Genomic DNA, 12,841 nt, shown 5'->3' with positions numbered 1-12,841 from the left:
CCACCCCCTGTAGTCATACACCCCTATCCCTGTGCCCCCTGTATAGTCATACACCCCTATCTGCCCCTCCCCCTATGTGCCCCCTGTATAGTCATACACCCCTATCCCTATGTACTCCCATGTATAGTTCTGTACCCCCATCCCTATGTACCTCCTGTATAGTAATACACCCCGATCCACCCCCATATAGTCATACACTTTTATCCCTATGTACCTCCTGTATAGTAATGCACCCCAATCCATCCCCCCTATAGTCAGTCACCTATCCACCCCCCTATATAGTTATACACATGTATTCCTATATGACCCCCTGTGTATACACATCCTGTAGAGGCTGTATACCTGTATATATACATCCAGGTCTCTGCTGAGACCCCTAATAATGACAAATAGTAATAATGATAGACTAACCATGGGTTGCTGTTCAGTTCTTTTTTACTTTTTCTAATCAAAATATTGCCAGTTTGGCATGGCTAGTGGGTGTGGTTTGCTAAAAGGGGTGTGTCATAATTATCGTTGAATTATCGTTACCGCGGCTACATGTGCGATAAACCGCGATATTGATTTAGGCCAATATCGCCCAGCCCTAGTCAGCCCTTCAGTAAAACACAATTAGACTATGGTTTTATAGAATTTATTGAGAAGTCTCAAAACCACAATGTAGCCCAGATGGTAGATGGGACCAGATCGAGTAGAATTTATGCTTCCTCCTTTGCCATACGGTCTTTCTTGAGTGGACCCTGTGAGACAAAGACCTGAAGTTAGCACAAGTGACAAACCTAAATTTAGAGACAGTAACCTTGTAGTTGGTTTCTTGCTTTGCCATCTAATGACTAAATTCCACCTAACTAAAAGGTGTCCAGAATACATTAGAGGCTGGCCAGTACATAGATCTGTCAAACAGAAAAATGATGAGGTTGAACGGCACTGTGCTGACAAAGTCAATGGGGAAGATTTATCAGTGTGTAAAGTGAAACTGGCTCAGTTGCCCCTAGCAACCAATTAGATTCCACCTTTCATTCCTCGCAGGCTCTTTGAAGAATAAAAGATTGAATCTGATTGGTTGCTAGGGGCAGCTGAGCCAGTTTCACTTTACACCATGTTTGATAAATCTCCCCCAATGGCTTCCAGCCGGTGGGTGCACGTCCTTGGCAGTCGACCCCCGACTCCACAGAGTATAGAATAAAGCAGGTGGACGGCACTCCAGTAAAGTAAATAGGTGCAGGTTTATTCACCCATATACGTACAGCGACGGCTTGAAAGACTCAGTTTTGAGTCGAAACGTCGCTGTACGTATATGGGTGAATAAACCTGCACCTATTTACTTTACGGGAGTGCAGTCTACCTGCTTTATTCTAGATCTGTCACAATATATTACTTTATATACAAAATCTAGACAGTGCACAAGATCAGAGGTAGTGCCAATATACCCAGGTATCAAGCGGTTAACAGACTACCACTGAATGGGTGACTAGGTCCAAGTCAATAGTAGATCTGGGCCATTAGCCATGTTTCCATATAACATTCACAGTTTCTTACCATGAAAGCCTTCTTTTCTTCTGCTGTCTGGAAACGTCCATGTCCAAACTTGGAGGTTGTGTCGATGAACTTAAGGTCGATCTTCTCCAATGCACGACGGCTGGTCTGCACAAGGAGGGACTTGCGTAGGGTGAGAACTCTTTTCTTGGTCCCGATAACACAGCCCCTCAGCATGACAAAGTCATTTTTCACTTCTCCATAATGAACAAAGCCGCCCTACAAGAGAAAAAAGCAAAGAAGCTGAGCAATCTGCACAAAAGCAAAGACTTTACATGAGGAAAGATGGAGACTTCCATTAATTTAAGATGTGCCAAGTCTTAGCTTGACTACAAAGTTATAGGACAATCCTCAATAACTGGCTGCAGAACGATACTAAAGTGAGGGCCCTCTATTAAGGTAAAGATTAAGCAGAGCTGGTTTGGCTGTAATAAAGGCCTATGTAGCATGCACCTGACTGCTGTACACAAGTCATGGAACACTAGAAACCCCCTCTAATAGACAACAATTAGGCAGGTGCCGAGCAAAGTCCTCAGAAGGAAGGCAGCATGGAAATATTAATCATGCTTTTCAGGCACTTGTGCAGTGCTATTTCCATTGCTTCATCATAGGACTTAGAGGTCAGCACTACAGACCTAGAACCTTTGGAATACAAACAAATGTATAACTTATTTTTGCCCATTCCATACATGAACGGCTTTCTTGCACTTTAAGTGACTGAGCTGCAGTACCAGGGCAAACAACAAAAGTGGTATGGAACTGCTTGTAAGCAGCAATGCAGGTACTTTGATGGGCATACAAATATGAATCGGTATCGGACCAGTTGGCGTCCCAACCCCTTCCATACCACCACTAATGCCATAGTAATGATGTATCCTAAGGACAAAACAGTCCAGAAAATTTAACACTGCAATTTGGGCAACATCTCATACTAAACGCATATAACTATTGTTCATTATCCGATGTAAACTGGTAGTTCTGTAAAGTCCCGTAGACTAGTCCATAGTGAACTTACCAGTGGGTTGATGCTCTTGTCTGACAGGTCGTAGTCAGTGGAAGCATTGTTCTTCACAAGTTTACCATCCTTTGAGTGGTAGCCCTGTCCAATCTTGTAGATCTAAAAGAAAGTATTTTTTAGTTCTGCTGCCTTTTTGAACCACGCAGACAGCAAAGCCTGACTGCACTGGCACGTACCTTCTTGTTGATCTCAGTGCGGTGGTGATAACCTTTCTGGCCAGCACGAGCCACAGAGAAAGCCACACGGGCAGGATGCCAAGCCCCAATACAAGCAACCTTTCTCAGACCTCTGTGGGTCTTACGTGGCAGCTTCTTTGTATGCCAACGGCTGGTCACACCTAGGGAGGGAGACAACATACGGGTTAGGGAAGAAACAATGCAGGCTTATTACATAACTATACTGAAGTTTGTTCTCAGAAGGAAGGCAGCATGGAACAATTCGTCAGTAGTATTCAGGCACTGTGCCCAGTGCTTATTCCATGACCTCATCACCGAACAGATATAAGGTATACCTTCTACACAGCATGCCATTCAAGTCAAACTGCTAGTCTTAAAGCAAATATCAGGCTCTATACCTGACGAACGTGACAGTCTAGCCTCCCTATGGTTTTACCTTTGTAGCCCTTTCCCTTTGTGACTCCAATTACGTCAATCATTTCATCCTGACCAAAGACTCCATTGACTGCCACCTGCTGCTCCAGCTTCTCACGGGCCCAGTCCACCTTTTCTGCAATGGTTCCTCCATTCACCTGGATCTCCATGAGATGAGACTTCTTCTGACGCAGGGGGAGCAGGCGCATCTATAGATACAAGTTACACGTTTAGATTCCATATAGACGTATACCAAGTCATAGGCAATTCAGACCATTAGGAGCAAAAAGTCAGAACATCGACGTTCAACAAAGACTGCTAGAAGCAATCATCTGTCCGCCCGTCGAGAGTCTCATCATTCAGGCCGCCCCACAAAATGAGCCTTTCCCTAGGACAGGTTGTGTAGTTCACCTACTCAGGGCTTTAAGAGGGACAAGAGGGCACATACAATGTACTGTATTTACCCTATTTACCCTGTTTGATAAACCATATGGGTTGTCACAGATACATCTATACCGATTACGTATAATCTTTTGCCCTAATAAAACCACAAGGGAAAATGGGACTTATGGATTTTTCAAAAGGAAACTTTTACATATGGTCCTCTGGGTAGAGATAAGAGAGTTTACAGTAGGAATGAAGCAAAGCTGGATCCATTCCTGGAAAACCAGTTTCCCAGGACCCGGGGAAAAGCAGAGCAGCCTTCAAAGCCTGCAGCCCAATAAGCAGAATGCATATAGGAACTAAGTGATTTACTTTATTCCTTCTGTGAATTCGCCCATCTCTACCTCTGGGTGGCCATAATACACTGCATTGTAGTGCATGTGTCAGTGTTCCTTATCGATTGCCACTATTAAGCCTCTACTACAGCAACCAAAGATCACACTGCACAGACACTGATGGGTTTAGAAGGCTCAAATACTTAACCCATAGCCTGGTTGCTTCTAACTACATAATGGAAGGGGTTAAACAGTCAGGAACAGTGATCTCTGATATCAGCCATTAGAGCAGGTGTCTGCTGTATAATACAGTCAGCACCCACAAGCACTGCTACAGACTGCCTGATCACACAGTGGCAATGATTTTACATGTGCTTAGAGGGTCCACAGCAGGGACTATGTATTCCCATGTTATTTTAGGTTAGTTGTGCAGCTCTACATGTGACCACCACGTACCTGTGTGTGGGCAATGACCCTGATGACCTGGCAGTATTTCTTCATGCTTGCAAAGTCCTTCTCCAGCTGCTTCTTGCCTTCATCGTCTTGCCACTTCTTGCAGTACTTGGTGAAGGCCTTCTTCTTGGACTTATACCTTTAATGGCAGAGCATGCAAGTTGGAGTGGACCTTCATCATGCCCCAATGAAAGGACAAGAGCGGAAGGCACCAAACCATTTCAAGGGTTTCGGCTCATTGCATGGCGTCAAAGGAGATTTTCAACCAGCAAGCGGAGCCTGGAGCTCATCAGACGGAGGCTGAGAGGAGCTGCCAATCGTTCCAGGGAGGTTTAGTATCAAATCAGAGATAGTTAATAGCTTTAAAGTGAGTTATATAATGAACATTAGCGGATATAACCAGGAGCTTCACTGCAATATGAAGAGATTCTTATGTCAAACTGACAATCAATGGTAACCAATACATCTATACTACTGAGACTATGATGGGGTTTGGTGACACTACATCTGGTATAGCAGCTCTTACCAGTTCTTGTAGAAGCGTCTCTTGCATTCATCACTGATGTGCTCGGCAAAGATGGTCTTGAAGCTGCGGAGACCACGTGGAGTCTGGACGTATCCCACAATACCAACAATGACCATTGGTGGGGTCTCCACAACGGTCACGGCCTCCACAACTTCTTTCTTATTCACCTCTGAAAATAAGTTACAGCATAGTCAGATGTCAGATGTCAATGTTACCAATAGCTGGAGGACGCCTAAACCGACAACCAATATAGCAGTGAAACCAACAAGGCGTCAGAACAAAGACATATTCCAATAAAGTGAATGGAGCAAAGCTGTAATAACACAGCCCGAGGAAAGGTGGAGGCGCTGTTTTCCTAATCCTGATAACCATGTTAAAGGAGTACTCCAGTGGTGGGGGCACTTTTTTACTGGGACTGGTTCCAGCAGCGGGTCCCGCATTGTAGCGCTCCGGTGCCCGGCCGCTTCTGGGTGTCTGACGCGGGCCCGAGACGTGACGTCTCAGGTCTGCTCAGCCACTCAGTGAAGGAGGCGGGATCCGTTTCAAGTCCGTTCACCTCCTCCCTTGGCCCAGTAAAAAAGTGCCCCCCCCACTGGAGTACCCCTTTAAGGTTGGGTACTAACAGACAACTATAGTGGGTTAGAAGCTACAGTCAGCAATCGACATTCAGCAGAGACACCCATAGGATGCCAGTCAGTCCGCCCGTCGAAAAAGTTTCATCATGTGCAGCCCTTTAAAAAAAATAAAAATAATCTAAACTGGTCACTTGCCTAAAAATTAAATATCGAGCCATATATAGATTTTTAATTTACCTCTATTTAAAAATATCTGGTCTTCTAGTACTTAGCTGCTGTATGTCCTACAGGAAGTGGTGTATTCTTTCCAGTCTGACAGTGCTCTCTGCTGCCACCTCTGTTCATGTCAGGAACTGTCCAGATCAGCAGCCAATCCCCATAGAAAACCTCTCACGCTCTGGACATATGGACAGAAGTGGCAGCAGAGAGGACTGTCAGCCAAGAGAATAAACCACTCCCTGCAGGTCATACAGCAGCTGAGAAGTATGGAAAACTGAGATTTTTAAATAGAATTTACAAATCTATATAACTTTCTGTAACCAGTTGACTTGAAAAATTTTCACCAGAGTGCCCCTTAAAGGGGTTGTCCAGGACTAAACCCTACCCATCCTCTTAGAAACCGTACCACTCCTATCCACAGATCAGATGTAGCATTGCCACTCCATGTCCCCAGAGTGAGGGGAGCCAAGTTGTAATACCACAGACAACCTGAAGGACAGGGGTGGTACGGTTTCTGGATGAAAGCAGCTAGGTAGTCCACACTTACTTGAGCCAGGTCTGTCCACCTCTCTGACTATGTGGGTCATGCCGGCCTTGTATCCCAGGAAGGCTGTCAGATGGATAGGCTTGGTTGGGTCATCCTTAGGGAAGCTCTTGACCTTGCCCCTATGTCTCCTACTGCGCTTGCGTGGCAGGAAGCCCAGGGAGCCGTGCCTGGGAGCTGAGAACTTTCTGTGAGACTGTAGAAAACAGAAGAACCGGTTATAGTTTATACTCTCATTGCTGTAGGTTCCATCACCGTGCCGAAGACTTTGAAGAGTCACTGTTATGCCATTATCTGCATTCAAAAAGACTCCCCCCGCCCCCCCTCATTCACTGGTCATTATCAGGAAATCTCGACTCTTTCACATCAGTCGGGCCCTGTGTAACCTATGGAGGGGGAGGAGGGAGATGGCAGCAGAGAGCAGAGAAAGGATTAAACAGCAGGACCTGTGTGCAAGCCGTTGTCAGGTCAGTGCTGACTTCAGAGGAGATAGCCTGGTGATGTAGCTGTAAATTAACTTTTTGGTGCCTCATCTCCCTGCACCCCTCCCCATAAGAGAACCATGAAGACAGGGGGAGAGCTTCAAACTGCTTTTTCATTATAAAAAAAAAAAATTTTCAGCTAATAAACCCAAATTACTAAGTTTCTTAAAATCACCTGATTTGCGCAAAAAAAAAAAAAAAAAATGAGTGACAACTCAATATGTACAGGTATGAAGGGCGCCACCTAGTGTCCCATAATAGACTTACAGTACAGCTTATAGCAAGTGTTACATATTAGCCCACAATGCATCTATCTAAAGCAGCTGTGCTCTTCAGCTCACAAAACTACATTGCATGCTGGGAGTTGTAGTTCTACAATAGCTGGGGACTTTAGCTTTTATCACTAAAGAGTTCATAGGTCACAGCTAATAGGTGACAATTCACACTACCGCAGTGGTGTCACAGTACAGAAGCCTGTGAGAACCAAACTGCCATCAGACCCGCAGCACGCGCTCAGTGAAGCCGGCAGCTGTCACGTGATCATGGCGGCGGATACACAGGCCGCGGCCTCAATCCTGGCAAAAGACCGTGAGAATCCGGCAAATACAGGCGGCACATAGATGCAGCCGGGCTCCGGTATACAAGGGTGATGCGTACGGATGGCCCAGTAACGGGATGGATTAAACACCGGCGCGATAGACTATAGGCCTCAGCCCTCCACTCACCATCCTGTCTCCTGACCGGACTAGAAGAGAGAGTGACGCGGCTGCGCCCTGGCTATTTATAGACGCGCTCTCAGTACACGCCCACTATCATTTTTTTTTTGCTCCTAACTTTATTGCCAAGTAACATAACCCTCTCGCTGACAGTAGGAGACTATTTTAGTGTCAGGAAAGGCAATCATGGCGCTGAGTCTCCTTACATTAGAGCAGAGCACACAGCTGGCTGTATAGAGAAGGGATACATTGTGGTCTCCTTTTCAGAATGTTAATTTTTACATTATTACAGATAAAATCCAGTATAGGACGTGCTGCAGGCCACTATAATAACCCAGCAGGTCTTTCCATGGCCTTCCCTGCCCACAGACATCGCCTATTTTTAGGCTGGAAGGTTCTGATGTGAATTTCACAAATAAAACGTGTTGAATATATGTATTTAAGGCCGGAGTCACTCCTTGTTTTTCTGTCTACACAGATATACACCAGCATACTGCAGAGTATGGGATACCAACCTATACTGTGACAAGCAACAGCAGGCCCCAGTCACTTCAATGGCCTGAATCTAGTCACCTTGTGATCATTTGGGCTTATTTACCAGGACTTAATGGTGTAACTGACCGCGCTATTGAGTCTGATTAAGGAGTGTTCCCGTTCCATCCCAGCCTGTTATTTCCTACACATAAGCTAAAGAATAACAAGCAGATCGATGGGGGTACGTTTCTGAGATCCAAGCGTCCCTGAACTGAATGGAGTGTTCACCGCATCTGCGCTTCATTCATTTTTTTTATTGGGCCAAGTTTTTAAAATGTTCAGCAGCCCCCTAAGAAATTAATGCAGCGCAAATCATGACACTGGCACACCGCCACACACTGCCCTCACTGACACCGTCACATACTGCACTGACACACTGTTACGCACTGCTCTCACTGACAGACCGCCACACACTGCCCTCACTGACACCGTCACATACTGCACTGACACACTGTTACGCACTGCTCTCACTGACAGACCGCCACACACTGCCCTCACTGACACCGTCACACACTGCACTGACACACTGTTACGCACTGCTCTCACTGACAGACCGCCACACACTGCCCTCACTGACACCGTCACACAGTGCACTGACACACTGTTACGCACTGCTCTCACTGACAGACCGCCACACACTGCTGACACACAGTCACTCACTGATCTTTCTGACACGTCACACACTGCCCTCACCGACAGACTACCACACACTGCCCTCACTGACAGACAGCCACACATTGCCCTCAATGACACCGTCACACACTGCACTGACACACTGTTACGCACTGCTCTCACTGACAGACCGCCACACACTGCCCTCACTGACACCGTCACACACTGCACTGACACACTGTTACGCACTGCTCTCACTGACAGACCGCCACACACTGCTGACACACAGTCACTCACTGATCTTTCTGACACGTCACACACTGCCCTCACTGACAGACTACCACACACTGCCCTCACTGACAGACTACCACACACTGTCCTCACTGACAGACTACCACACACTGCCCTCACTGACAGACTACCACACACTGCCCTCACTGACAGACTACCACACACTGTCCTCACTGACAGACAGCCACACATTGCCCTCAATGACACCGTCACACACTGCCCTCACTGACACACCGTCACATACTGCCCTCACTAAGACACCATCACACACTGCCGTCACTGACACCCCGTCACACACTGCCCTCATTGACACACCGTGACACATTGCCCTCACTGACATACCGCCACACACTGCCATCACTGACACACCGTCACACACTGCCCTCATTGACATACCGCCACACACTGCCGTCACTGACACACCGTCACTGACATTAACATACTATGGGGGAGATTTATCAAACATGGTGTAAAGTGAAACTGGCTCAGTTGCACCTTTCATTTTCCAAAATGTCTATGAGGAATAAAAGGTGGAATCTGATTGGTTGCTAGGGGCAACTGAGCCAGTTTCACTTTACACCAGTTTGATAAATCTCCCTCATTTGTGTATACCCTCCGGATGGGATTCCATTAATTCAAAATACAACGTATGTTTTGTGTAAATCACGGCCGTTGTTGCAAATTATAACAACGGACGTGATTTACACAAAACATACGTTGTGTGAACATGGCCATAATCTGGCACAATTTCAAAAAAACACAGTTTACAATGAGGAAAAGGATCTAGAAATACAAAGAATAACTTTTTTAAATTCAATCAAATTTAAGGTACTCTCTCTGCTGAGGTAATTGCCAGCAGCATGTATAATTGACATTGAGTGTAATAAAAACATAAACATATAATAAAAACTGCACCCACATATACAATTTCATAATTAAAGTTTATTCTTATACCTTTACTGATAGTTCTTATCACTTAACAGTTATACGTTTGCCAAAGTAAAAGGTAGGACTCTCACACTGCGGCCGCCACATGCAGAGGCCACCTTCCTTACATTGGGTGACTTGTTTTGGGCCATTTTTTTTTGTACATACAGTAATATGCTAATTTTAAGCGTAACTGTCATTTCAGGGTCATTTTTCTGAAAACATTAAATATCAACAGTACAAGCGATTTTAAGAAACTCTGTAATAGGTTTTATAAACCAAAAGAGTTTCCTTCTGGACTGAAAAAGCAATCTCCCAGCCTCCCCCCTCACATCAAATGAAGCAGGATTTCTGTCTCCATTATGTGTCTATGGAGAGGGGAGGGGCTGTTAGGAGTGACTGAGCACGGAGCAGTCCTGCACAGCACAACACCCTGCAATCTTCTTTCAGTAAGTTCATAGATAAGCACTGACCTTTCTGACCCCTGAATCCTGCGTTTTAGGTACCCAGAGAAGTCTACAAACAGCTGACCTTCATGTCACCTCTTCCTGCTCCCTCATCTCCCTCAGCCCCTCCCCCCTTCATAGGCTTACAATGGAGAGAGCAGAGCCCGTCTTCACTGGCTTCTCTGTAATGAAGACGTGTTTGCCTGATAATGCACAGATAAGAAGTCGGGGGGGGAGGCTGGGAGATTGCTTCTTGAGTACAGAAGGAGGCTTTTTTGGCTGATAAAACCTATTACAGAGTTTCTTAAAATCGCTTATACTACTGATTTCTGCAATAAAAAAAAAAACATGACAGTTACTCTTTAACAGGACAACAGAACACACTATTGAGTCCCTTTAAATTAGTAAATAACAATGGCAACGGCCCAAGGTGACTTCCTCAGTGTCACTGAAATAAATGGTGCCCGCTGCAGTATATGTTGGCATCTCGTTCTTGGTAGGATAGCCACAGATACCTGTGATGTACACCATAAACACCATATAATATAGTACCTATAGTAGTATTAGTATTATACTAATACCCAATGAACCAATTTGCAAGAAAAGAATAGGTGCACACATCCAGTTCTTTGACCCAGAGACATCAAGGTAATCCAAAATGAAGTAAGGAGCACAATGTAACTTAAAAAGAGACCAGTGATTTATTCACACATCAGTGGAGGCAAGGTCTCAGTTCCCCATTGGGACCTCGAAAACGGTTTCAATGAGGAACTGAAATGTCTCCAGTGATGGGTGAATAAATCCCTGGTCTCTTAAAGGGAATCTAGCATCACTACCATGCATGCTAACCTGCTGCTATGCACTCACAGCCCTTGGCACCCTGTTTAAAATGCAGAACCCTTTTAATCAGGGTGCCGTGGGCTACAAGCACATATCAGCAGGTTAGTATGCATGGTGGTCATGCTAGATTCCCTTTAAGTGATGAAGTGCTTATACATGTGACGGTAGCTGTCTGAAACGTGGTGTGTTACAGAACCATATTACCTGCTACTGCTCAAAAACACTTTCCCCCCATTTTTTCCACCTACAGGGCTGGTTGGGGTATCATTTTTTTGCACCGTGATCTTTAGTTTTTATTAGTATCATATTGGCGTAAAAGAAAAATTTTGATTGCTTTTTATTAATTTTTTTCGAATACAGTGGTGCCTTGGATTACGAGCATAATTCGTTCCAGGACCGTGCTTGTAATCCAAATCTGCTCTTAAACCAAAGCAAATTTTCCCATAAGAAATCATAGAAGTGCAGACAATTGGTTCCACACCCCAAAAATAATTATTTATTTTTCTGAATTACATGTAAAACAGATGAAACAAAGATTAAGAAACAGCAGAATATGTGATATCATAAACTACTGTACAGTAATGTAGAGGATGGGAAACACAAGGGCTGAAAGACTGCAGGGAGCATGGAGGAATGAGCAGGGCAGATGTGGGCACATACATGCAGCGCTCTCTGTCCGGGGAGAGAGAGATTACAGCTATGGAGAGATTACCCCCACAGTCCTGTCCCCTGATGTAAGCCCCAGCCTGAAGTGGATCTGCTATGATTTGGAAGGTGAGGGAGACCTCCTGGGTCAGAGTACAGTGCTGTAGACCACACTGTGCAGACCATGTCCCTCCTCCACTCGCGCTCCCACCCAGAACATGGAGCTCTTAAACCAAAGCAATGCTCTTAAACCAAGTCACAATTTTGAAAAACTGTGAGCTCTTAAACCAAAACGCTCTTAAACCAAGTTACTCTTAAACCAAGGTACCACTGTATATAATTTTTAAAAATCAGCAATCCTGGTGGTTTTTTTTCTCTTTTTGTTTATGCTGTTCACCATGCGGGAACAATATTGTTATATTTTAATAGATCGGCCAATTCCCCAGGCTACAATATATAATATATTTGTTTCTTTATATTTTTAAAATATTTTTATTGGTATAATGGGAAGGGAGGTAATATAAATGTTTATTGGGGTTTTTTTTATTAATGTTTTTTTTTTTTAAATAATGGGGACTCACCGATCACCAATGTGACAGGACGGAGGTAAGTGACTTACCCCCACCTGTCAATACAAGCGATCGGGATCCCGGCAGACTTGTTTCCCGGTAATGGCCCTATTCCACGGAACGATTATCGTTCGTTTTCGGACGATATCGACCGCTACGGACGATAATCGTTCCGTGGAATAGAGTGCAACGATCAGCCGACATCGTTCATGTCGGCTGATCGTTGCAGTCGCTTGTTTTTCAACATGTTGAAAAACAAGCGACTGATATAGCAGCGATCTGCTGCCGTCGCTCCGTTGAATAGGAGCATCGGCAGCAGACGCTGCTATATCCTATGGGCTGCCCGGACGATCAGCGATCCTCCGAGCAGCCCCCCCGCAGCTCTCCGCCGCCCCTCCCGCACTCACCCGCTCGCTGCAGCCGCATTGAATAGCGGCGACAGCGAGCGGGGAAAGAGGAGCAAACGAGCGCTAATAGCGCTCGTTTGCTCCTCTAAAACGACCCGTGGAATAGGGCCATTAGGTGCCATGTAAAACTGGGATCATTTGTAAAAGTTTAAAGGGGTTATCCAACGCTACAAAAACATGGCCACTTTTCCC

General features: G+C 45.3%; 1 protein-coding gene and 2 non-coding genes across 3 annotated transcripts; all 3 read right to left on the bottom strand.

The window, feature by feature from the left end:
• Window positions 1-620: 620 nt before the first annotated feature.
• Window positions 621-7,448, bottom strand: RPL3 (ribosomal protein L3). The gene is made up of 9 exons (XM_069967269.1): window positions 7,388-7,448; window positions 6,184-6,376; window positions 4,843-5,011; window positions 4,320-4,455; window positions 3,167-3,353; window positions 2,731-2,891; window positions 2,552-2,653; window positions 1,540-1,755; window positions 621-740 (listed from the first exon to the last, which is right to left on the bottom strand). Exons 1-9 carry the CDS (start codon window positions 7,388-7,390, stop codon window positions 699-701), a joined length of 1,209 nt encoding a protein of 402 aa, XP_069823370.1. The 5' UTR covers window positions 7,391-7,448; the 3' UTR covers window positions 621-698.
• On the bottom strand, window positions 2,062-2,153 carry LOC138790441 (small nucleolar RNA U83B). Its single transcript, XR_011363097.1, has one exon. It is a non-coding gene; the product is annotated as a small nucleolar RNA U83B (small nucleolar RNA).
• Window positions 2,960-3,053, bottom strand: LOC138790440 (small nucleolar RNA U83B). Its single transcript, XR_011363096.1, has one exon. It is a non-coding gene; the product is annotated as a small nucleolar RNA U83B (small nucleolar RNA).
• Window positions 7,449-12,841: the final 5,393 nt, after the last annotated feature.

Source organism: Dendropsophus ebraccatus, chromosome 4, assembly GCF_027789765.1.
Source record: "Dendropsophus ebraccatus isolate aDenEbr1 chromosome 4, aDenEbr1.pat, whole genome shotgun sequence".
Classification (NCBI taxonomy): Eukaryota; Metazoa; Chordata; class Amphibia; order Anura; family Hylidae; genus Dendropsophus; species Dendropsophus ebraccatus.
Note: the sequence above shows the minus strand (reverse complement) of the source record. Positions and strands in the feature narration are given on the sequence as shown.

What these genes read in the sequence shown, in the direction of transcription:
- RPL3 (XM_069967269.1), bottom strand. An exon ending in AGACGCTTCTACAAGAACTG is followed by an intron (nt 4,456 to 4,842) that starts GTAAGAGCTGCT and finishes CTGCCATTAAAG; the next exon opens with GTATAAGTCCAAGAAGAAGG. An exon ending in ACAAGAGCATCAACCCACTG is followed by an intron (nt 1,756 to 2,551) that starts GTAAGTTCACTA and finishes TTTCTCTTGTAG; the next exon opens with GGCGGCTTTGTTCATTATGG.